The 24,078-nt window shown below is 37.8% G+C and overlaps 1 protein-coding gene across 1 annotated transcript; it reads left to right on the plus strand.

The window, feature by feature from the left end:
* Window positions 1-8,833: 8,833 nt before the first annotated feature.
* On the plus strand, window positions 8,834-23,486 carry MLC1 (modulator of VRAC current 1; the record flags this gene model as incomplete). Its single annotated transcript, XM_082279573.1, has 11 exons — window positions 8,834-9,013; window positions 11,113-11,202; window positions 13,215-13,268; window positions 13,438-13,539; window positions 17,022-17,123; window positions 18,007-18,078; window positions 18,502-18,618; window positions 19,339-19,395; window positions 20,495-20,617; window positions 22,044-22,211; window positions 23,412-23,486. 11 exons carry the CDS (start codon window positions 8,834-8,836, stop codon window positions 23,484-23,486), a joined length of 1,140 nt encoding a protein of 379 aa, XP_082135699.1.
* Window positions 23,487-24,078: the final 592 nt, after the last annotated feature.

Genomic DNA, 24,078 nt, shown 5'->3' on the forward strand with positions numbered 1-24,078 from the left:
ATTACTTCAGTGCAAAAAGAGCAAACTTTGCACAAGATCAAACTGCTTTGATCTTCTTATCCATTCATATAACAGTAACATAAAATTGACTGTGAAACTCGGAAAAGTTGTACAGATCTGGAGTAGCCATGACTAAAATTCTGATGCAATTATCTCAACTAATAGCTTCTTATTCACTACATCTACACGTATATTCAGAGAATCAGTATTAAACATAATTTGAAAGGAGATGGAATAAAACAACCCAGAAAATCCAGCTTATTCCCACTAGGTGAAGGGCTTGCAATTTCTCCTATTTTGTAGAATTTGTGAGGCTAAAACTATAGCAACTTCCAAAACAAAGCCTCAAGGTGCTTACGGAAAAAGTGAGAGTGCTATTTATCTTCACCTCTTACCCTGACAGCCTTCAGGCCACCTGATGTTATATCCTCTTCCACAGTGGCAATGACTTCTTGTCCAACAGCCAGCAGCATGTTTTTTGTAACATCCTTCGTGAAGACTATCATGTCATCTATCATCCCATAATCATGGCAAAGTCTCGTCACTACTCCTTGTATCCTTTTCAATTCCTTATCACCTGCATCAAAAGGAAAAGTGTTCACAAACTCAAATCACTTGTTTATAGAACTATGCAAAAAGTTATGAATGCTACTAAAAGGGACATCCATTCCATCAAAAAGCCAAATGGAAATAGCAACAGTTACCAACTAATTATTTTCACAATTAAGACTTGAAGTCTTATTGCAATTTATGGTTTCAACCAATTAATAAAGCTAGTTAAATACAAACTATATTTTAAAACCAACATGCTCTAAGCTCCATTTAAAAAAAAAAACCAAACCACACAACATGTCACACTGAAAGAGACCCATAAGGATCATGGAGTCCAACTCCCTGCTCCTCACAGGACTACCTAAAACTAAGCAATATGATTCAGTGCATCATCCAGATGCCCCTTGAACTCTGAGAGGCTTGGTGTCTTCCCTGGGAAGCCTGTTCCAGTGACTGACCACCCTCCCAATGAAGAACAGCCTTTTCCTACTGTACAGTTTGAATCTCCCCTGATGCAGCTTCCTTCCACTTCCTTGCGTCCTATCACTGGTCCTCAGGGAGAGATCAGCACCATCCCCCACACCCAAGGTGTTGACTCTGATGAGGTCACACCTCAGCCTTCTTTTCTCCAAGCTGAACAAGCCGAGTGACCTCAGCTGCTTCTCCTAAGTCACAGCCTCAAGACCTTTCACCATCTTGCTCAGCCTCTACTAGACCTACCATAATGGTTTGATGTAGCTCTTACATTGATGCATCTGAAATTGCACACAGACTTGAGGTGAGGCTGCCCCAGTGCAGAGCAGAGTGGGACAATCCCCTCCCTCACCCAGCCAACGATGCTGTGCCTGAGGACAGGACACAGTTCGCCCTCTTGGCTGCCAGGGCACTGCTGACTCATATTCAACTTGCCATTGACCCAAACTCCCTGATCTCATTCTACACAGGTGCTGTCCAGCCTCTGTACCCATCTTTTTTTCCATTCAGGTTGAAAAGGATCTTTAAGATCAGGAAATCCAACTGTAAATCTAACATTAACAAGTCCACTACTAAACCTTGTCCCTAAGAGCAACATCTACACAGCTTTTCAAGTATCTTCAGGGATGTTGACTCAATCACTTCCCTGGGCAGCCTGTTCCAATGCTTAACAACCCTTTACATGAAGAAATAGTTTCTAATATCCAATATAAAACTCCCCTAGTCCAACTTGAGGCCATTTCCCCTCATCCTATCCCTTGTTTCTTGGGAGATGAGACGGACCCCCACCTCACTACAACCTCCTTTCAGGCAGTTGTGGAGAGCAGTAAGGTCTCCCCTGGGCCTCTTTTTCTTCACACTGAACAACCCCAGCTCTCTCAGTCACTCCTCAGCATTTTCCTCATCCACTAAGTGGGTCACCTCCTAGGAGGAGATGAGGTTGGTTGATGTGTTTCACAAATCCATGCTGGCTGAGCCTGATCCCTTGGTGTTCTGCACATGCCACACAAGATGATCTGCTCCACAGTCTTCCCCAGCACTGAGGTCAGGATGATAGGCCTATAGTTCCCAGACCATCCTTCCCACCTTTCATTTAGATGACTGTCACATTTGCCATCTCACATATGGGGATCTCCTTGCTTAGCCAAGACTGCTGGTAAATGATGGCAAGTGGCTTGGTGAGTTTCTCTGCCAGCTCCCTCAGTGCTCTGGGGTGGATCCTGTCCCATCCCATGGACTCATGCTTCATTCTGCTCCTCACCCCTATCTTCCAGCTCAGTAGGCTGGGTACCACTGGTCTTGCTATTAAAGACTGAGGCAATAAAGGCATCAAGCACCTCAACACTTTCCTCATCCTTTATTACTATGTTTCCCTCCAGACCCAAAATAGATGGGGGCTCTCTTTAGTCCTCCTTTTGTTGCTATTACATTTACAGAAACGTTTAGCTGGGCTTTGCCCCTTCTAATTTACTCCCTTCATAACCTCATGACATCCTTGTAGTTATCCTGAGCTGCCTGCGCCTTCTTCCAAAAGTCAAACTCTCTTGTTCTTTTCCTGAGGTTCAGCCAAAGCCTTCTGTTCAGTCAGGCCAGGATTACTCCATTTCAGAATCTGACACTTGAATACAAATATATATATTAAAAAAAATTATTCAAATATGCTGAAAAACTTGAAATAAATAAATAAATACCTGCACACTAAATAGCTTCTCCCAAAAACTGTGAGGCATCAACTATTTTTAAGATTTCCTACAGCAAAAGAAACTTGTCAGCACTGTTTGCATGGGGAATCCAACATAGTTAAGATTTCTATACTGAAAAAGCAGGAAAAGTAAACAAGCTATACAAATTAAGTCTTCAGATTTGTTTAAATGATATTATAGTTAATACACTTCTGAACCTAGATGTAGCGATGTTTCTCTGTAAACCTAGAAGTTTTTAGTCTTTGGATTATACGTACTATCTACTCATGTATCACACAGACAACTCAACTGCACTGCCCTGCAACTTCAGACTTAAAGGTGGGCTGAAATATGCAAGTTTAGACTTCGAATATATTACTAGCTACACTCACAGTCAAGACAAAAAGTGTTTTTTTTTTTCTTTCAAGCATTCATAAATATGAAAAGGCATTTCCTGCTACATTGAATAATGCTACTAGAAGCATTCTTAAATGTACATAATTTTGAAATATGAAAACTACACTATCATCTCCATTCTACAGCCCAAGTAAAACAAAAGTTTATTCATTAGGACACTAGCACAAGGGAAAGCCCAAAGCTTCACCACAACACTGCTCCTACACCTCACTCCATACTCTCAGCAGCAAAAGTAACCTGTCCTACCCAGGAAATGGTAAAAAAGCACTTCTGGGAAAACTTCCACATGCTGTGTAGTCAAAATGATGCCTTATAATCTCAATCTTCTCCTTACTTCTGAAAGGAGTGAGAAGGAGGTGTCTTAACAAACCGTGGGCCGGCTGTAGATAAAGCCAGATACAGAGAGATGAAAGAAGCAATGGGAGGAACCATAAATTCCATAGGAATTCCACTAATTGACACAGACTGTCACTCAAGACTTCGTTAAATCCCTCGATTCAGAGAAAAAGAACAGAGACACAAAGAAAAAGAAAAGAAGGGGGGGTACACATTAGAAGAGGGTCTTTACTACGCAATTCGGGAAGTCTGTGCCTCTCAAGTACCTCAGCCAATGGGGAAAGCGAGGGAAATGCGGCCGGGAAATTAGGATAAAAAGGAGGCCGCGTCCTCTAACAGCCTGAGAGACCCCATGGGAAATGCCCAAGACCTCTCCTTTGATTTGAATAATGTAACAGGACTCCTCCGTCTCCTTTTTGGACATAAACCTCTGGTGTTTGCGGACTAATTTTCCTAACGCTTCTTTTCTTAAGGAAACAGGTCTGCCCTCAATTGCACTCACGTGGGGGACAAGCACGCCTAACGGCTCAGAAGCTGCACCACAAACCCGCAACCGGCCCAGAATTCCTACCTGAGGGAGCCCATCTCTCATCTTCGTCATCTGCGCGTCTCCAGAAGAAGGAGACCGCCTTAGAAAGGAGAGACAGCATGCCGGAGAGCCTCAGCGCAGGGTCAGAGCCCTGCAAAGTCCGCCCGGCCGAGGCGTGAAACCGCCGCCGCGGCTAATGGCGCCGCTCGCTGCGGTCACGGGGCAGCGCCGTGCGCCGCGGGGGCTCCCGCGCGGCCGCGCAGGGGTCGCTCCGGGAGCCGCCCTCAGCGCAGCCCTGGGGAGCGGCGGGAGGCGCGCGGTGTCTGTCCCGGGTGTTGGCTCGGGGGCGCTGTGGAGGTGGTGTCGCACGAGGTTACCACAGAAAAGCTTAAAGCAAAGGGGTGCGTGCAGCTTGTTGCTTGCTGGTGGTGCTGTCCGAAATTGTGGTCGTAGTGTGTGACGGGGCTTCTTTGGTAAGACGCCCAGGGAGAACCCAAGGACAGGATCTCACCTCGCCTGGGCTGAGACCTCTCCGTGCCCTTCCGTGGCCCTGGGAATAAGCCAGGAATGGAGTCCTTCCAGTGTGGTGAAACGGAGTGGGTTGGAAGAGTATTCACGTGCAAATGGCATATTGATGGGGTTTGATGCTCTCAGTAGCAGCCGGTTTCAAAATGATAAGCTCTAGAACACGATAAACTTGCCGAACAGGAAAAAAAAACGGTGGTTATGTCTTAATATCATGAATGAAGGAGCTGCTGTAGTGCTAGTGGAAATAGAATTTTACTGACTTGCTTACTATGTCTGTAGTTCATACTTTCGCCAGTTCTCTTCACACAGTGCACTTCAGATATCTCGTATAAGCCCTCTTTGCATTTTGTTTAACAGTATTTCACAAGGCAAAGCTTTTTGAGTTGACGAGCTCAGCATCCCAGTAGTTTCAATAGGAACTGCCATATAAAGCTGTTAGAGGAGGTGGTTTCAGGAGGTTGAGCAGAGCAGTGTGTGCTTTTTTGTAGAAATCACAGAATACACTGCCTAAGTTGTGTGACTGAAGCACCAGTTGTCTTTGGCAACTTTTTAGTTTCTGCTTGTATGGTTCACTCAGCGTTATTTAGGCAAAGAAGGGCTAGGAATGCATTTGAGGTGCTTTAACACTTACAGAGTTCTGTACAGTTCTTAGACCAGAATAAATTCTGGTTGCTAGTAACTGCACAGAGGTTCCAGTTTTCATTCTGAAGTAACTGAGATGGTGCTATTGGAAGGAGAAACATGTATGATTTCTGTAGTCAATGCTGTGTTTAGAAAAGTGCTGAGAGAGTGTTAGCCTCTTTTGATACATTGGTTTAAAGAATTTCAACTACTGTTTTCTTTCACTGAGTTTCCAGTGGAGTTCTGGCAGGGGACTGTTAGTTGGCCAAAATGTGATGGATGAAGAAATTGTGTTTCTGGAGAAGATGATGGTTTACGTGAAGGACTAAATTCAAAGAAGTTTGCATTATACTGCGGGAGTAAATGTTATTCTGGGGGAGCAAGACATCAGTTTGAAGCTATTTGCTCTACATTTTGATCTTGGTTCAGTACATGCCCCAAGACAAGAGCTAGGAATCATGGACTGAGGAATAAGCTTCAGAGAAAATACATCAAAGAGCTAATTTTAAAAGAGCTGAAAATATTGAACAAAGAATACAGGTAACGAGCTAAAATAGTGTAGTTAAATATCGTGTGGAAGAATACAAGTGTAGCGCAGCTGTTAACTTACCAGAAAATGGAAGAGTTAGTCAGGATGGTAAACGTAAATTTCACCAGAGCTTCAGGTGCAGTTTTCATTTAGATTTGGGAACATGTGGCAAACCTTTGTTCAGGGCTAGGGAACCTGGCCCAGGACAGAATTCTTTTTCATTAGTCTTTGATAGCAAAAGTAGGACTATGACAAGCTTATGTACCTATTCGTCACACTATCCCTTGGCACTTGAGTTACAACTGTTAATCTATTTTTTTATCTTTTGTGGTTACTGTGGGGGCATTGCACAGCCTGTGGCAAATGACCAAATATCTGTTACAGCTGCATTTGTTCAGTGGTCAATCCTGTGGTGGAAGTATGTAGTTCTTCATAGCTGCTCACAGTTTGATTCGATTGTTGTCCCTTGACATTCTTTGGCCTAAGATAGAATTAAACCACTTAATTTTTAAATCCTTTTCAGAAGCCTGTCATGTTGTGTTGGAATTGTTATACATGGAGCATTCTTTGTGTAGGATTCCTATGCATTCTTTAGAATTAGGAGGAATCTCTTTGTACAGCACATTTGTACCTTATTTAACATTACAAGGTCTTGGTCAGTGACTTGTGTTCTAGTTACCAGATCTTGTTTTATAGTTGTGTATCCACAAAAAAGAGACTTTTTCTGGAATTAGGAACATGAAATGAAGGGAACCTAAAATAAGGGCCCCAGAAAATTTTTAGAGTAGAAGCTGAACTTTGAAGTTTAAGTGTTTTTTGTTGATGCTGATGCAGAGGATACAGTAATTATGTGGTGAACCTCTGTGCAAAAGGGAAATGGGAAATACTGAGAAGTGCACAGGAAAGGGGGTAGGAGGAATTTCACTATAACCTGAGAAGACACTGTAATACCATGCTTTAGAGAGGGAACTTTCAGGTACAATACTGGCTCAAACACTTGGAATTGTGAACAAATTGTTCAGGGTTTGAAGCCTGCTCTGGTCAGCAGTACAGGACTTTACAAATTCTTTTTATTCAAAGAGATTAGATCAAGCAAATACCTGAATATCTCACCAATTTTATTTAAAAAAACCCCAAAACAAACCTTCTCCCTAAACTGGTCAAAAGGGTTAAAATATGATTGTCTTTTGTATCTATGATAATTTGTGTTAGCATTCATTGAAAAAGCTGTCAGGTAAACAATACCCATTTTCCATTAAACCATAGTCTTTGGAAAGTTACGGATAATGGAAATAGTTGTGCAGTGTTCCTTCCATGAGCAGAGGAACAGAAGGGCTTAATTACTTCAGACAATTTTGCTTGACTGTACAGTCTTTTTTCCCCCTCTTTTCTAGCACAGTTTACAGCTGTGTCTACTGCTGTGTATAGTGTAATAATTTCCCTGTTTAAATCTATTAAAACAACTGTAACATTTTAATATTCTTTCAGTATTGGCTGACATGAAAAAAGGAAAATCTACAGTCTGTACAAACTGAGAAGTTGTGCTGTTCAGAAGTTTTTCTAGCATACTTTGAAGGTGATGCCCTTCAGAATACTGAAGATTTAATTGTGTCTTGGTTACAAGAGTGTTTAAAGTTTAGACAAAAGACCCTGTCATTGCTGTAGCTGTCAAGGTGCCAACATCTTCAAGATAAAAATGTTCTTTTTTGTTTCCCTTTTCATTGCCTAATAAGCAGGAGGACTGGATCCAAAGTATGCTGGCCATTGCATGTCACTGCTGCCTGCTAGATTTAAAATATGTTGTTTAGTCATCTGGTTGTTCTGTATGTATAAATGACGGCACAATTGAAGTGTATGGGGTTTATCTAACCACTCCAGAAGACTGAGGTTAGTGGAAAAGGACAAAGAAGTGTTCTACAGTGAAAATCATAATGTTGATAGATTTCTAACCTCTAACTTTTGAACCTCCCAACTTGCTGAGCTACTGTAATACTTGAATTTTTATTTGTAGTTTTTTCTAGGAGAATATTGCATTGTAAGTACATTTTGCTCTTTTGAAACAAGAACTCGTTTGTTGGATATTGTGATCACTGGCTATTATGGTAGCTAGAACTGTTCAACTGTGAGGAAGCTTTTATTTAAGATGCTAAGTAAGGCGTAGTATTCAAATAAGAAAGAGACATGAAACTTTTAATTTGTTGGTCTGATTTGGAAGCAGCCCTATGAGATGTAGTACAGTCATTTTCTAGTGTGTTCTGTTAATTAAAATTCAGGAGGCATTTTCCTGTTCCCTGGCTTAACTGAAGTTCTTGCTGTGCTTTTGTTCCATATCTGAATAGATGTTGTTGAAAGCCAAAGTGTAAGGGAGAACTTTTCAAAGCCGGCATGACTCACTGAACGGTGAGAATATCACAAAGTGTACAGGCAGCTGTGTCCACAGGGCTGTTTTAAACTGACAGTTAACTTTTCAGTGGAAGGTAAGCACAAAGGTTTTTAACTGTTGAAAAATCTGCAGTAACTTAATTCTAATATAAGATACTCCTCAAGGTATTTTAACAGATTGGCAAGCAGTGAGGTGAACAGAAAAGGACGAAGTGAACGAGAGAAATGGTTGATACTGGGTAAATTAGAAACAGTTTGCTGTAGCTGAGTTATTGTGAGTATGTGTGTTCATGGGACTCATAGGGAAGTCTGTCATTTTAGATAGGTGATAAAAAGTGTTGAAATCAAATGGAATTTATATTGAAACCTGTTTGATTATCTTTTCTGTCCTGGAGTTGAAAAAGAAAAAAGCTTTGGTTATAGAGGTATGCACTAACTAAATACCTCTAAAACTGGTTCTTAGATCTTGAAATAAGAATCTGTTGCAGTATCATAGATACACAAACTTTCAGTTTGTTGGTACTTGTACTGTATTATTATGAACTGTGACTGTAGGATGTAATTTACTTAATGTATTCAAGTAAGTTGTTAGAAAGCTTACATACTTTGAAATGTGAATACATCCAGTAATTAAATATTGCTTTTATTTATTTTGTCTTGAATACACAAAAAAACCTAGTTGAGCACTGATCTGAGTATGTGAAGGATCTAACTAATATTTTTTTCTCTTTCTTCATAATTTCCATTATTATTATTATTATTTAATTGCCTTTCTGAAGTGTTATGACCAGGGAAGAAGGTTACAGAGAAGAATTTAGCTATGACAGGATGGCAACTTTGGAGCGAGGAAAACAAGAGAATGGAAATTATATACCAGATATCAAATCCAGTGACCTTCAGCTGTCAAAGAGGCTGCATCCTTGCTTTAGTTACAAAACGTGGATATTTTCTTTGCTGATGGGAGTAAGTACTTTAAATTATACCAAATTTAAAAATATAGGTGAGGCCTTAGTGCCCAGCAGTCTGTTCTGTTTGACATCATTTGAAGACTCATAATTTCACTGATAGTGTTGAAAAAAATCTTTGTAAAAATAGAAACGTATTAGCAAATCTGGAATGTAGTAATTCACTGACTACTGGTATTCTTTGGATATTTTTCTACTAATCAGAGATGATATGTGAGGCTTATTTTTATCATTAACATTAATCATATAAGCAGACAATAAGTGTGATAGTGGTAAATACCAGCCTGTGTGTATGTATAAGCTGTGCCTTTTGGTAGAGCATATAGAGTATGCTGACCATATGCATTCTTTTAAAAATATTTTTAACTATTAAATGTACTGTGGCTGCCATGATAGCATTTTGGCGTTAAAAATATACTTGCCACATTCATCTGTCAGGGTTCAATAGCCACATAATTATTTGGTATAATCATTGTGTAGTGAGGTGTATACTTGTGTTTCTTACATGAACATCACAGTGATTTGAATTTTTTTGTCACTGCTAGAATCACAGGATACTCATCTTGCATGTACATCATATGGTTATCCATGTTCTGAGCCAAGTTAATTAAACTTCATTATAGCAATTAGAATTTGATCTTTTCTTTTTCTGTCAGCTCGTGTGTTTTGAAGCGTAATTTTTATTAAGTGCTAAAAGTGTCTCACTGTTAATATGGTAATTGCTTGTTTTTACACAGTGAATAAAAGTATTGCCTTATTTTTGTGGAAACAGCTGAACATTTTTTCCTTTCTGACAAACTGCAAGGCTTGGATTTCCTTTCAGATGTACTCTCACATGAAAAGAGAGCAAAAGAAGTGCTGGCCTTCTTTGCACTAAATTTTCTCAAACTTAATTGTCAAAAAGGACAACTGTCTGTAATTTACTGAGTTGTTGTAAATTTTTGGAGACAATAATGTCTAATGATAATTTGCTGAAGTCATATTATCAAGAATAAACTTCATGGAAAAATGAAAATGCAGTTTTATTAATAAACTAATGGAATAAATTCCTATCAGATTTTTCTCCCAAGCATTTAGTTTCTATCAACTCTACTGAAAGACAGTGTCCAGAAAAGAAAGTCTGTATGCTGAGCAATGTAAGTCATAGTGAACAGAATGATGCTTCAAGGAGCGGTTGCAAACTGTAGAGTGATACCAGAGTGGCTGATGGGCTGGTTTTGTGCAGAAACAATTTGATGAGCTTCAAGCACAATTTCAGCTTGTGGTCCATAGACTGTTCTTCCAGTCTGCCAGAGTTCTCTCTCTGTTTATACATGCACATATACTATCCTTATTTTCTGTCTTTATTTAACAAGGATTTTTAAAGACATCCAGTAATTTTCTAACATGAAAAAAATACCCAAATAAAACAAAAGAGCCCTTCTCTTACCTTCCCCAGCCCCTTAAAAAAAATGCCTACTCAGAAGAATGACAAGGAAAAACAAAATAATGTTACTAGAAGACTCTAATCACTTATTGCAGACTGTGTAACTGTGGTAGTTATGAAATAAACAGAAGACTTATTAAGGGAAGAGGAGCAATTGAACATTTTTGGATGCGCAGCTGAATGAAAGCAGGAAGAGAATTTGGAGGGATGCAGGAACATAGTGGAAGAAACCTCATTAATGTATCCCAGTACTATTTTTGCTGCTGTGTTCTAGCTGGCAGTTGCCCAGCTGCCCATATGCATAATGAATGTTGGTGGAGTCAAGCAGAGAATGCAAAGTAGAGACATAGCTGAGGTTTCAGAAATGTTTGTACCAGTAAAGACTGCAGTTACCTTTTCAGTATTTTATTGAGGTATTTGCCAGGTCAGGACAAAATGCTTGATTTAAACATGAACATTATTCATTATTAGGTCTTGGTAATCAGCAAAATATCTCTGGAAGTCAGCATATTTTGATGTTTTTCTTCAAATTTATTCACACAAAACCTGCATTCTTAAAAGTTCATCAGTAGCTCAGTTCAAAAGGGATTGATTACTGATTTTTATCTGATTAGTTGTTATTTTTAAAATAGTTTTATTAATATAAATTTATTTTATTTCTTGCTTTCCAGACTTGCCTCCTTATTACTTCTGGATTTTCACTATATCTGGGAAATATTTTTCCATCTGAAATGGATTATTTACGTTGTGCAGCAGGTTCAGTAAGCATTCTTAATTATTTGCTGCAGCTGTTTGACAGCAAATGGAATAGTAAATATTTTTTGTGGGTTTATGTCTTTTATTCTGTCTTTTTTTTACAACTAATTTTCTTCATGGAAGATTTAATTCTATTTAACAGTTCATTAAATGGATTTTTGTCCCATGGTTAAGGGAGTAACAGTTGTCATAAAGACAACTGGGTTTGTGTTACCATGTTTGTTAATCAGCTCACCACTGGCATGCAATATTCATCTGTTGAGGAGTTTCTCTGTGCTTGATTTTAAGAAAATTTTGATTGCTATGCATTTGGGAAGTTTTCTGGCTATATGGTATCAAAATTTATTTCAGATTGTATCTCAAAGTATTGATTTTTGAGTTTATTTTGCAATAATGTCCAAGTACTGAAGCAGACTAAAGTTTTGTTGAATATTATTATTTTATTAGTAAAGTATGCATTAAAGATGCCTGACATTTTCCAAAGCCCAGTATTTTTTACTATATTTTTAGGGGTGCATATATATGTTTACTGTATTTTACACTTTAGATATTCATGAGTCTGATGTACTTGCTTTATGGCAGTATTCTGTTCTGTCATTGTTATTTTCTCAAATTGACTTATATATTTAAGTTAGGTCCAAGACTAGTGCTTTACTTGGAACAAACAAGTCCCAGGAGTTACTCTGTGAATAAGTTATCACTTGGGTTTCCACTAAAGGTGTTAAAATAAAGTTGGAGGAGTTTTTGGCAGTCAGTATCCTCCCAGATACATTATTCTCTGCAACATTAGTGTTAGTTACTGAGATGTCTCTTTCTCTGCCCCTAATCTTGACTCTTTGAACTTCATGTTTATTGAGAATTTCCAAAGACCTGCTGGATCTTTGGATGCAGGTTGTTATCACATTGGGTTTGAAGGTGTATATGTTTGTGTGTCTGTATGTGAGGAAAGTGTTAGAGCTCCTGCTGCAGGTAATGGCATCGGTGCAGTCAGAAGAGCCTAGGCAGATGTGGAGCCAGCTGGCCACCAAGTATCTCATTTAGCCTGAAGCTCAATTGCTCTCTAGACATTCACCATCTGGACTAGTACTAGGACTCAGTTGCCTAAACATAGTCCTGTAGTGTTCTAGAGATTCCTATGTATCCAGGACATAAAAGGAGGTTTTAATTATGTTCAGTAAAGGTCATTTAGGTGTTAAGGAAGTGCTGCCAAGAATTTTACATATCAGTATTAATCTCTTTATAGTATTCCATTATTAAGCTGTCAGTGTTCAGATGTGTGGGAGGAGAATTAGAAATGTGGCATTTATTGCATGATTCATTATTTAATATAAGAACATTTTAATTATTATTTTAGGCATTTGTGTAAAACAGAGTTGGATCTGTAATGGAGCCATGTCTATTGTGGTGGGGAACAGCTAAGGGACAGAGAAATTACTTCGTGAGAATTTTCATTTATGCATGACTTTTCCATTTATCTTTGCCCTCAAGTATGGAAACATAGTTTTTAGTGAACGGAGTGGAGATCCCAGCCACAATTCTCCAAGTGTATCTTGACTCAGCAGATTTTTCACAAGGTCCTTCGGAACTGTTCTGAGATTGGGCAAATTTTAGCTTACTCAACCGGGATGATGTCTGTTTAAAGAATGTGCAGGCCCAGTTTGGGAGTAGCACTGTTTTCTCCTGCTCAAGGATCTCAGGCCTTCTAGAGTTAATTTAAACTAACAAAGCCATGAAATTCCTCATGAAAGACTTTTCTTTCTTTTGTTCATCACATTGTGCTGGGTAATTAATCAAAACTGAGGGATATGGAAGGTATATTTAAACTTCATGTAATTCTCAGACACTGATTGTGATTAATGAGCTCAGTCAAGTAACACATTTTCTTCAGAGTTTTTGGTCTTCTGTTTGTCTAAGTGTACTGAAATATAAATTCAGACACATAAAATACATCTATAAAAGTATATATAAAATTCGTTGTGCAGAATATCCCACTAGTCTTCTCTTTTAATTTTTCCAGTGTATTCCTTCAGCAGTTGTGAGCTTTGCTATAGCAAGGAATAAAATTAATGTGGTAAGTATGAAATTTTATTGTCAATTTTATTTATCTATCTGTCTGTCTGTCTGTATCTGTGTATATCTCTCTCTCTCTATATATATATCTATATCTATGTGTGTGTGTGTGTTCATATTCCCCACGTGTTTCAAATGAGAGAGAAACCCATTCTGAAACTGTTTTTCAGATACCAAATTTTCAGATTCTGTTTGTCTCTACATTTGCTGTTACAACAACGTGTTTAATTTGGTTTGGATGCAAACTTGTCCTCAATCCATCAGCTATAAATGTAAGTTACTAAAACAATTACTAATTGTGATACATTTACGTTGTTAAAAAGCAAGGCGGGGCGGGACATTAGGTGGCTGGAGATCACATTACTTTGCTGCCAATATCCCGGTGTTCCTGCTTGGTCTGTGAGGAGAGATCATATAGCATAACTTTACATTTCTCTTTGACCAATGTTAGTTACTTGCAATAATATTCACAAGATGTCCATGATGATGTGATTTTAATTCTTTTCACTTGCCTATTTCTTGTCCATACTATGTGGTTGATTACTGAAGAAAGATAAGGGAGAATAACTGTGTGTGCAAATCTGGCTCTGATGCTTTTTTTAAACTCTTCTGTCTTAAGAGTAATTCAGCTGCTGACTTGCCCTCCTCTTCAAAGGGTACTGTTCCAGTGAGACAGTCTCACTGTTAGGCAGTTCACTGCCAGCTGTTTTCCATTACCCATGTGGTACAAGGAAGATGTGGAATACCATCTCTAACTATTCTTTCATCATCATATTTATTTTGCCTTCCCATGGGAAACTGCACAAGAAACTAGTAGTAGGTCTTTGAAATCACTGCTGGTAGTTTAAAAGCAGTAAGACTCATAAAAAGGGTAAGTTTATCCAATTAAGTCAATTCACATAAAAGACCTGGATAATCCCTCATTGGTGTTACTTGTGTTGATACATATTTCCATGAAATAACTTTAGATAGATAGATGGAATGCAAGATACAAGCTATGCCCTAGTCCATGACTGTGTAGGACCACTCCAGGAGGGTACAGTTCTGTCATTAGTTTGCTATCAACATGATGGATGCGATGTGTAAAGATCCAAGCTGCCACTCTGTTCCTTCCCAGCTCTTAAAATAAGAAACCTGGTGGACAGAAATAAGTGGAACCTTGTGCATGCTGGCCACTGCAACTGAAAGTGTTCAGATCTTGAACAGGATTCAAATTAACTCCAAATTGTGTACATGCATTTTTTTTTTTTTGTCCTTGCAAGCTGAGTGTCTGTACCTTCATTATAGTTTGTGGGATACAGTCGGTGGGACCCTGCAATCTTGTTTTCCTCAGCATAGATGGCTAAGTCAGGATTCCCTGGCCTGAACTTACACTTCTCTTCCTTAAAAAGTGCTGTGAGATATTCTGCCCGACTTCTGTGTCTACTCTGGATGGGTGAGGGTCTCCCCTCAGTCTTGTGTCCAACATCCCATTCATGCAGGCACATTCTCCATGCAGCTGGTATAATTGAACTCCACCTCTAGTTACTGCTTGGCCCAGTAGCTTTTAAGGCTCCCTGTTTTTTCTCTTATGGATAAGGTCTCCACTGACAGTAATGGAAATATAGAGAATGTGGGTGCATGCATCTACTGGAGTGTAGGTGCTTGATTTGATCGCCTAACCATAAATGTGTGTCTCCATTAGGTGTGTGCTTGCTTGTCCTGCATTGCTGCAGCCACTGGTCCAGGGGGGTACCAGTGTCCTTTAGATCCTCTGTCATTTGTCAGACCTGTGCAGATGTCTTGAAACATCTATAGGATATCTTAAATCATATTAAAAGTGTGGATTTAAACAACTGTATTGAACTTAAAATTATTAAACTTGACATTAATTCAACCCTTTCATACAGTTTCAGTGAACCACATTTTAATACCTGATGCAGGTTCAGAGAAAATTGGATTAAAGTTGTGGTAATTTACTACTTTCTACTCAGTTGCACTTGCATGTTCTTTAGTCATGGAAGAGGGTTAGGGACACAGCTAGTCTGGTTCTCTGTGTCTAGTGATGGATTCTATGTACAGTGGTAGTTGTACAGGGAATTTTCTTTAGCTCTTAAAAATCCAACATTGAATCTCCCATTATTACAGAAGGTACTTCTAGCTTTAGCTGTACTTCTTTTTGAGAAATAAACTCAAGAAAATTATCTAAGCTCTGAAATTGGAGATGAGATAGTTTTATATTGTTCTAGGTGTACTGAACTAATTTTGAGTGAAAGAATCTATCTGATACTCTAGATATGTCGTATCAGAAAATAATACTGGAAAGATAAAACTCTAATTTGTTTACTGTTATTTTTTCAATTTTTGTTATTTACGTCTTGTACCTAGGACTAAGTGAGATGGTCCATCAGTTTTGTTACAGTGCTTCTGGACTCACACTTGTGCATCTACTTGGCACTGCGTTGCCAAGTGTGACGTGTGGCCTTGCCAGCTCACATCAGTATTAGTGCTGTACTAAAACATGTCTTAAGTCATGGGAATTTATAATCTGGTTTAAATTCCTCTGCGGGTCACACATTTGAAACCTCTTCTTTTGCCTAATAATTCCTGTATTCTTCACTGTAGCACATTTTCTAGAAGTTTACCACAATGACATTTTTTGCTGTTTGTGGAGTTAGTGCAACTGTACAGTCTGTTGGGTACAGCAAGGCACATAGTTCCAACTATTATTTCCTAAGCAAAAGTGAATTTCAGTGTCCAAAGAAGCCTCCTAAATCTACCACTTACTATTTTTTTCAAAAAACACGTGCTGCAAGATAGGTGTCAGAGAAAAACTGAGATTTCATCATCAACAAAGCAGGTGTGACATGAGGAAACAATATAAATCTGTTCTAATTTGTCGAACAATGGTTTACTATAATTGTATGGTTTGGAATGGAGTCAGTTCTCCTTAGACTTTTGGTACTTTGCCCCAGTGGCCTGACTGACTACCAGATGTTTTCTTGTGCTGCTGGTGGAAAAAACATGGTGCTTTTGAAGACAAGAAAGGGAGATCCACTCTGCCTAACTTGTGTGCCTCTAGGAAATGTTTCTGTCCATTTAGTGTAGGTATCTACCTCTTTTCATGAGAATAATAAGGAACAAAAGAGCAATGTTAAGTATTACATTCACTTACTTGTCTCTTGGATGTGACCAATGGCGGCACCCATGTTTTCACACAACAATGTAGACTGCGAGAGTCATGAAACCATGAAGAGTGTCTGTGAATGCTTTATTAGCAGTAGGCAGGCCACAGAACTGGGATCCTTGCTGCAGTTCTTTGGTTTGTGTTTTTGTTCAGCATCCACTATGGTAGCGCACCATTTGGGATTGCAGCCTAGGAGTTGCGACTTGTGGCCCTCCTTCCCCGAAGAATCTTCCATAGTTGCTGCAGTGTTCCAGTTTCATGTGGAAGGGCCTGCAAAAAGCAAATGTGCACAGCAAACGCTCCCTTGTCATAAGCTCCTCTTCTGGAACACAGCGATAAAATCCAGGCAGAATAGTTCCATAAATGAAGTAAATGTGTCTTTTTTAGGTTAGGCACTCTGAATGTGATTCTGAGTTGTTCTTGAAATTCATCAAGAGCCAATAAAATAGTTAATGAAGTATGTAATCAATAGATATGACTAAATCTGACAGAAGCCAGACAACCTGCCTAATCATGCTAGACTCAGCCCCTTCCTTTATTTTTAGTATGGAAGACATAACTCATTTATGTCTGGGATTTTACTGACAGATAAATTTCAACTTGATTCTACTTATTCTGCTGGAAATCTTCATGGCAACTACTGTGATCATTTCAGCTAGGTCTACTGAAGACTGCTGTACAAGAAAGAAAGTAGGTACCCTTAAGGATTGTGTGTGTCCAAAAATTTTCCATTTTCCTGTATTACATACACTGACAATTTATTGGCAACTCTAGTATATAACTTTGCATGCTAAAACTATATTTGAACTATAAATAAAAGTACCATACAAAACAGTTATTGCTTCTTCTATCTTTTAAAAGTGCAGTGACCCCTCTGCAAAATTACCTGTTCAAAATTATACAGCACAGAGTTCTTTGAATATCTTATGAATGGGCATGGCAAATGTTTTATTTCTGTTTTGTAGAATGAAACTTGGTCATGTGTGAAATATTAGAGTATGATAACTTGTATGTATGCAAGCAATACCTTTTTGAAGCCTGATGTAGAGGAAGTATTTGTCTTGTATGCCAGTTTCGTGGTATCTGGACAATGAATCTTGGCTTCTGGATTTGGGGCTATTGATAAAATTCTTTTTATTCACATGTGCTTTCCCAAACTCCACTCATTTTTCTACAACAGTACTTCTTTTAAGTAAGAATGAAGCAAACATGCTATGCCATTGGAAATGCTGACTGATAAAATTGTGTAGTGTCTTGTCCTCCTTTGGCTCCTGCTAGTCCACATCTGTAAAATCTGAAGGTTCAGGAAGAAAGTGGAAAAGGGAGACAAGATGACAATATTTTGTTATCAAATGGTGGCTGTGGAACAACTAATCTGGGACTAATTAATTTTGTTTTAATGTAATTGATGTAGCCTGGCACTGGAAGACATCCTGATGTGTCACTGTCACCTCTGCTGGGCCAACCAGATGTTGCATACCACTGTTAGGATCTGTAGCAGGTTGTACAAGATATTAGAAAGAAATGTATTGCTTTGTATATTTTTTTATCATGATTTTTTTATTCCCTCTAGAATACTGCATATGACAGTGCCATTGTTTTGAGCAATGTCAGCTTTCCTGCTCGAATTCTGAAATCATACTCAGTAAGAAAAGCATTGCTTCATTAAATCAATTTATTACTTCATCTTTCTAAGTGCTAAGGTTCTCTAAAGCCAGGATGAGATCAGTGTAGTTAAGAACTTAAAGAATAAAGACAAAATGAGAGATACATAGTAAAATTGCAAGATAAATCATAACTGCTCTTTATTATGGGAAGGAGACTATTTAATGACTTAAGGATAAATAGTGTAAACTGAACTGTTGTTGGGTGGAGCTAATAAATGAAAGCATAAATATGTAAGCTAGGTAGCATTTTTCCATATTTTAGTTGTGAGAAAGTAGACTTCATGCCTAGCTAGTAGCATAAATGCATTTTTTTCTTTCCAGTGTGTTCCTTTCTATATGCAAGTAGGAAATTTTACGTTCAAATACGTTGTTAATAATTTGTGTGGTCTTATTTGTTTTAGGTAATTGAGGTGATTATTGGAATTTCATCAGTATTTGGTGGAATAATTGCTTTGAATATGGATGTTCTAGTCTCAGGTCCATACCTCTCAGTAACGTTCTTTTGGATCTTAGTTGCTGTAAGTAGTGCAAATGGAAGGTACTCTTTTAAAACAATGGCTTTTATTTAATGTTTTTTTCACTTTTCTCCTCCCTACCGGAGTATTTATTTGGCTCTAATACTGTTTGGGAATTGCTGCTTAGCAAATGAATTAGTACTTCAATATACTTAATATATTTGTGCAATATTTTTGTTCTGTTTTGGTTTGCAATACTTAGGTAAACTGTTCTGATACATTTTCAGTCCTCAATTCAGTAAAATGGAAATGAGTATTAAGGATATTAGAAATGAGGTGTTTTGTCAAAAAAGTCATAGGTTCTAGAATATTTCAGGATGCAAAAGAAAAAGTTGAGTTTAGTTTCAGCGTGGTAGAATCCTTAGAACGTCTTATTTAACCTCTCAGTTTTAACTGTTTTAAAAGTCTGAGTCTGTGATTGGTAGCCCTTATCCCTAATAACAGCCTGTACCTGTGAGCAATGGATTCATAAAGGATGTTGTGCCACCCTGCTTGCCACAGAGGAACTGATTGAGAAAGAAGACGATGATTAGGTTTATATATGGCTCCTGTGTCTGTAAAATTCCTCTGCATGGAGTGGGAAAAGTTCATAAACAAGCTTTTCAGCATTCAGAATTCACAAAAGAAAAAAAGCTGTGAATAGTGGGAATTACTGTAACTCAATTGTAATTTTTGTAGTTTTCAAGTCAATAAATACTTACTTTGTTGCACTTTTTTGTTTAGTGCTTTCCAAGTGCTATTGCAAGTCATGTAGCTGCTGAATATCCAAGTAAATGTCTGGTAAGTGTGTAAAATTCTTGGATTTTGTCATTAGAGTGGAATAATGCTAAGAAAGTCTGCCTGACAGTGGGCACTAATCAAGTTTGCTCACTTGTTTTTAGCTGCTTCTACAAAATGTGACAGAAATGTGTTAGCTGGTATCCCTTAAAAGAACTGTGGTAGATCCTTTGGAGGCTTAATTTCATCAGTTCTAGAAAAGAATTTGAAGAGTTTGGTTTTTCTTTTTTTTTTGTTTTGGATTTTTTTTTTTTTTTTTTTTTTTTTTTTGTAGTGATTCCTTGGGCAAAGATATTACTATAGAAAAATGACATGCTTCATATGGTATGCCCAGAACTGCTCTCAAGCTTGTGAGATGAGGTTCCCTTTTTCTTTCATTATCAGTTGTGGTTTCTGAAAGAAGAAAATTAGGTGTGCAGGCTACACTGGACCTAGAACCTATTTTAAACAAGTTCTTCATGATTAGCAACAAGAACTAAGTATATTTAGTAGAGTGCATTTATTCCTTGGATGTTCTAGATGTGCAGTTAAGGCTCCTTAAAATATCTGTTCAAAGTAATAGTCATGCAACCATATTTAAGTGAGTAATGATGCATGACCACAATTGAAGTCAGAATATAATCCCATAGGGGTGATATTTGAATGAAACTTGGCTGCTGTTGTATGGCAATAAATTTGCCTCAGGGCAACTCAAATTTATTTGCATAAGATTTTTTTAGGTTGCAAGTCTGCAATATCTGTTGTTAATTCTCATGAATTCATATAAATTGAAGAATAAATGGTACTTCTATACTGGCTCTTCAGATTGGGTATTGCTTCCTCTATGTGCATATGAAAGGCACTTGTAAAATAAAGCAAAAACATCATCATCTGTATTGAATGAAATATGAATTACAAATCAACAGTGTTTTGGCTAGGAAACTTAAGTTAATCAAAGCTTGCTTCTGTATCTCCATGAAATGTGGATGGCTCTTAGTATTTCCCTTTAATGTGTAATCTTACACAGTTTTGCACACTTGTTATGCTTGCTTCAAGGGAACAATTCACAAACCAGAGTTAATTTTTAAAATTATTATTTAACATTTATTATCTTATTTTTTAGGTTGAGGTCCTGATTGCCATTAGCAGTGTTACCTCTCCTTTGTTGTTCACCGCTTCAGCATACTTATCCTTCAGTATCATGCAAGTGGTTGACATCTTTAAAAGTTATCCACCTGCTGTTAAAGTAGGTGTTTTTATGCAATTGAAAAATGAACCTCTATCTATTACAGTAGCAAGTTAGTAGTAAATTAGGCAATATATGAAGACAAGGTACTGCATTATAAAGATTGAATGAAATGTTATAGAAATTATTTAACGACTTTTGTTTAACTTATGATATACTTGAAAGTATGTTACATCTATTGGCACCCCAGAATTAGAGTTTAAAAAAAGTAGGATATTATTTTAAAGGCACAGTAAAAATAATATACAATATGCTAGACTCCTTGAGGCTTTTATAATTTGTAGCATTTAAATTAAAGATTCTAGGTCTCCTTGAATACATTTTTCTGTTTCTTAGGATGTTTACTAATAGTCGGGATTGTAAGCCTGTACCTGGATTCATTCAAAGTCTGGATTGGGACAGAGAAGAAAAAGTTTGCAAAGTTTAAATTATTTTGGTATGAAGTGTTACTCATGCACTGCTGAAGAGCTTTCCAGGGCTCTACTGGCAGTGTTTACCAATCCCTGACAATGTTCAAAGAACCACTTATGGGCATTAGACCAGTGACAGTTAAGAGTCTTTACTCTTAGCATCCACTAGTCATTAAGTAGTCTTGTAATTTTAGAAGAAAGGATGGAAAATGTTTATTAAATTGGTATCTCAGGGACTGGAAAATCAGCTTCTGAGTATGTGATCCTGTTCTTATTCTGGAGGAGTGTACTGTGTTGTTGAACCTCAGGAGTGGCCACCGCTTACATACCCTCTTTAAGTAGCTTCTCCTGTCACACATGTTGGAGACAGATGACTGCACTGTCTAGACAGTTGGTATGCCCTGCAGAGCATTTCCTATATTCTTACTCTGTGTCTGGTTACAGCAACAGTGGGCTGCTCTGCACAGGAGGATGAACAATAGAGCAGGAGTAACAGCAAGGCAGAAAAAGAACAGTAACTTCATTGGCAAGCAGGGCAGTCCTACAGCACCCCAAAAAATAGTAAAGCAAGGCAGGTCCAGCCATGGTAGCCAGGTTCAATCAATGGTTCAGTGATTGCCAGGTAAGTCTACAGTACTGAGACTGGAAGGTCATCCAGGAAGTCAGGTCAGCAGGGCAAGGTCAGAGCCAGCAAGGCACAGGGCCAGGCCCAGGCATAGCTGGGACATTGCTTAGGCCAGAAACAGCAGTAAGACACTGTTTTAGAGGATGATTTCCTCAGTTCTGTTCTGTTTCCAGAGGAAAAGATAATTTGGCAAATTAACATTTTTTAAAAAATTACAGATCTCTTCTACTTTCAGCAAACTCAGGCACTAAAATTTTAGTTGAAACTTTATGCTGAAATAAATGTAAATGATAATTTGAATTAAAAAATCTAGATATGAATCTTTATAGAGGTGGGGACATTATAAAATATTTTATTCTGTTATTAGTTAACAATGTATGTCTATTTTCAGCAATCTTATGATGTACTCCTGTTGCTTCTGATGTTGATGCTGCTAATTCAGGCATGCCTTACTATTGGAACTGTAATACAGTGTGTGAATTACAAGACAAAAATGAAACTACAAGATTCATCATGGACACCATCACAGGTTAAAAAACAGGAATACAGAACAACAGAGGTATGTATTTATACCCATGAGAAAATTTGAAAATATCTATTTTAAAATAATCTTTTGGTAATGTTTTGTGGTCTTAATTTCTGATCTTAATTCAGACGACAATTAAAAGCTGTTCTATGAAACAGAATTTTGTAATCAAGAGATAATAGTTCGCTGGTTGGATGATAACTGGGCATGACATAGGGCACAGAACTGTACCCCTTAGGCTTTCCTCTTTGCTGTACAGAGCTAGACCCTTAAAGATTAAAGACCCTTAAGCATGAGTAACTCATGCTTACTGCACTAGAAAGAGAGTGCTGAATTCAGTCCCTGCTCTAGGGAGAGCATCTGGACTGAAACAGCACTGGATAGAAAGCACTGGGAGCAGAGACTGGAATCAGTCAAGTCAGTAAACAGCTGCTAATGGAAAATGGAAGCTTTGGAATTGTGTCCCCTCAGGCTGCTGAGGGTATTTGGTGTAGGTTGCTTATTTTCTGGATCTGTGTCCTGAGACTTATGTTTTGTATAAAAGATGAAGCACAGCAGCACTTCACTGCTGCAAGTCACATTTTGGAGCATAGGTCATGGCACGGCTGAACACGTCTCTGCTGAGGATTATTTACAAAAATATTCCTGGTTTGTGAGTCACTGAAAAACTGGGCAAGTTAAATGCTAAAAGGAGCACTTTCTCCACAAAAGCAACACTTTTTTTGCTTACCTTTTAGTATTTAAACACATGAATAATGTTATAGGTGAACTTGCAGGTCCCTTTGGCTTCTCAGAAGTCTGTGTTCTTAGGCAAGGCCTTAATTTGCTTGCATGTATTGTAGGTCAATCTTGCTTCAGTTGCACCACTAGGGGCTGCTTCTGGCTTTGGGCTTAAAGGTTTAGGTGTGAGGGCTTTCAGTCATGTTTTAGAAAAAGTCTTGAAAAAATATCTTAAGTAACAAGTTTAAAATAGGAATTTGGCCAAATTTCTTTGACCCAAATGTTTCAAATATTATACAATTTACACTATTATGTTTTATATCCTAAATATAAACTCTGTAATATACAAAACTATGCAATTTACAAACGTATAGAATATTTTAATAGCTCTGGCTGTAACTATTCACATTTGCATTCTCCTAGCTTCTCTCAGCTATTTATTTGCTTGAACTTCAGGTTTTAATCAAAACATTTTTTCATGTTTGCATTTGTCTGAAATTTTTTTGCTTTTAGGTTTCCAATAATACCTTAAAGGATTTTGACAAAGATAAAGCTTGGAAAGCAGTTGTGGTGCAGATGGCTCAATAGTTTGGATTCTACAAATGCAGCCAATACAGCACAATCCAATACAGTCAATCAACTGTTTGAATTAAGGTTTAAAAACTTTTCAATTTTTAAACAGCAATATAGTTGCAGCAGTAGGAGCCATGGAATAACACAGTAAATGATGTATCTTTCTAATAATTTCAAAATACCTTGATAATATTTTTAACATATCTGTCTTTTCTGTTGGTATCTGTAGTCTAGAGTTGCTTTAGAAGATACCTTTAGAAAAAGGTAATGAGTCACATGGATTTATGCTGATGGCAAAGTAAAATATTGCAATACGTAGTAGGCTTCATATATTTGCAAGAGATTGTTATAACTGCAGTTATGCAGTCAGTGTGACTGATAAATGCTTTTGTAAAGTTATGAGTACAAGTCATAATTGATGTTTTTGCTTATACTTCACTTTTGTAGGAGTTGTAAAGTTGTTCTGCATCTTATTGCTTTTATATAAATAAAAGTCTTTATTATGTGGAAACTCGAGAATGTGGATTGACATTCTAATCAGAGAGGTGACTACAGAATATTCTTTCCCATTAAACTTCAATTTCTGGACTATTAAAAGGGGAAGTGG

The sequence above is a fragment of the Coloeus monedula genome, assembly GCF_965178545.1.
Source record: "Coloeus monedula genome assembly, chromosome: 4".
Lineage (NCBI taxonomy): Eukaryota > Metazoa > Chordata > Aves > Passeriformes > Corvidae > Coloeus > Coloeus monedula.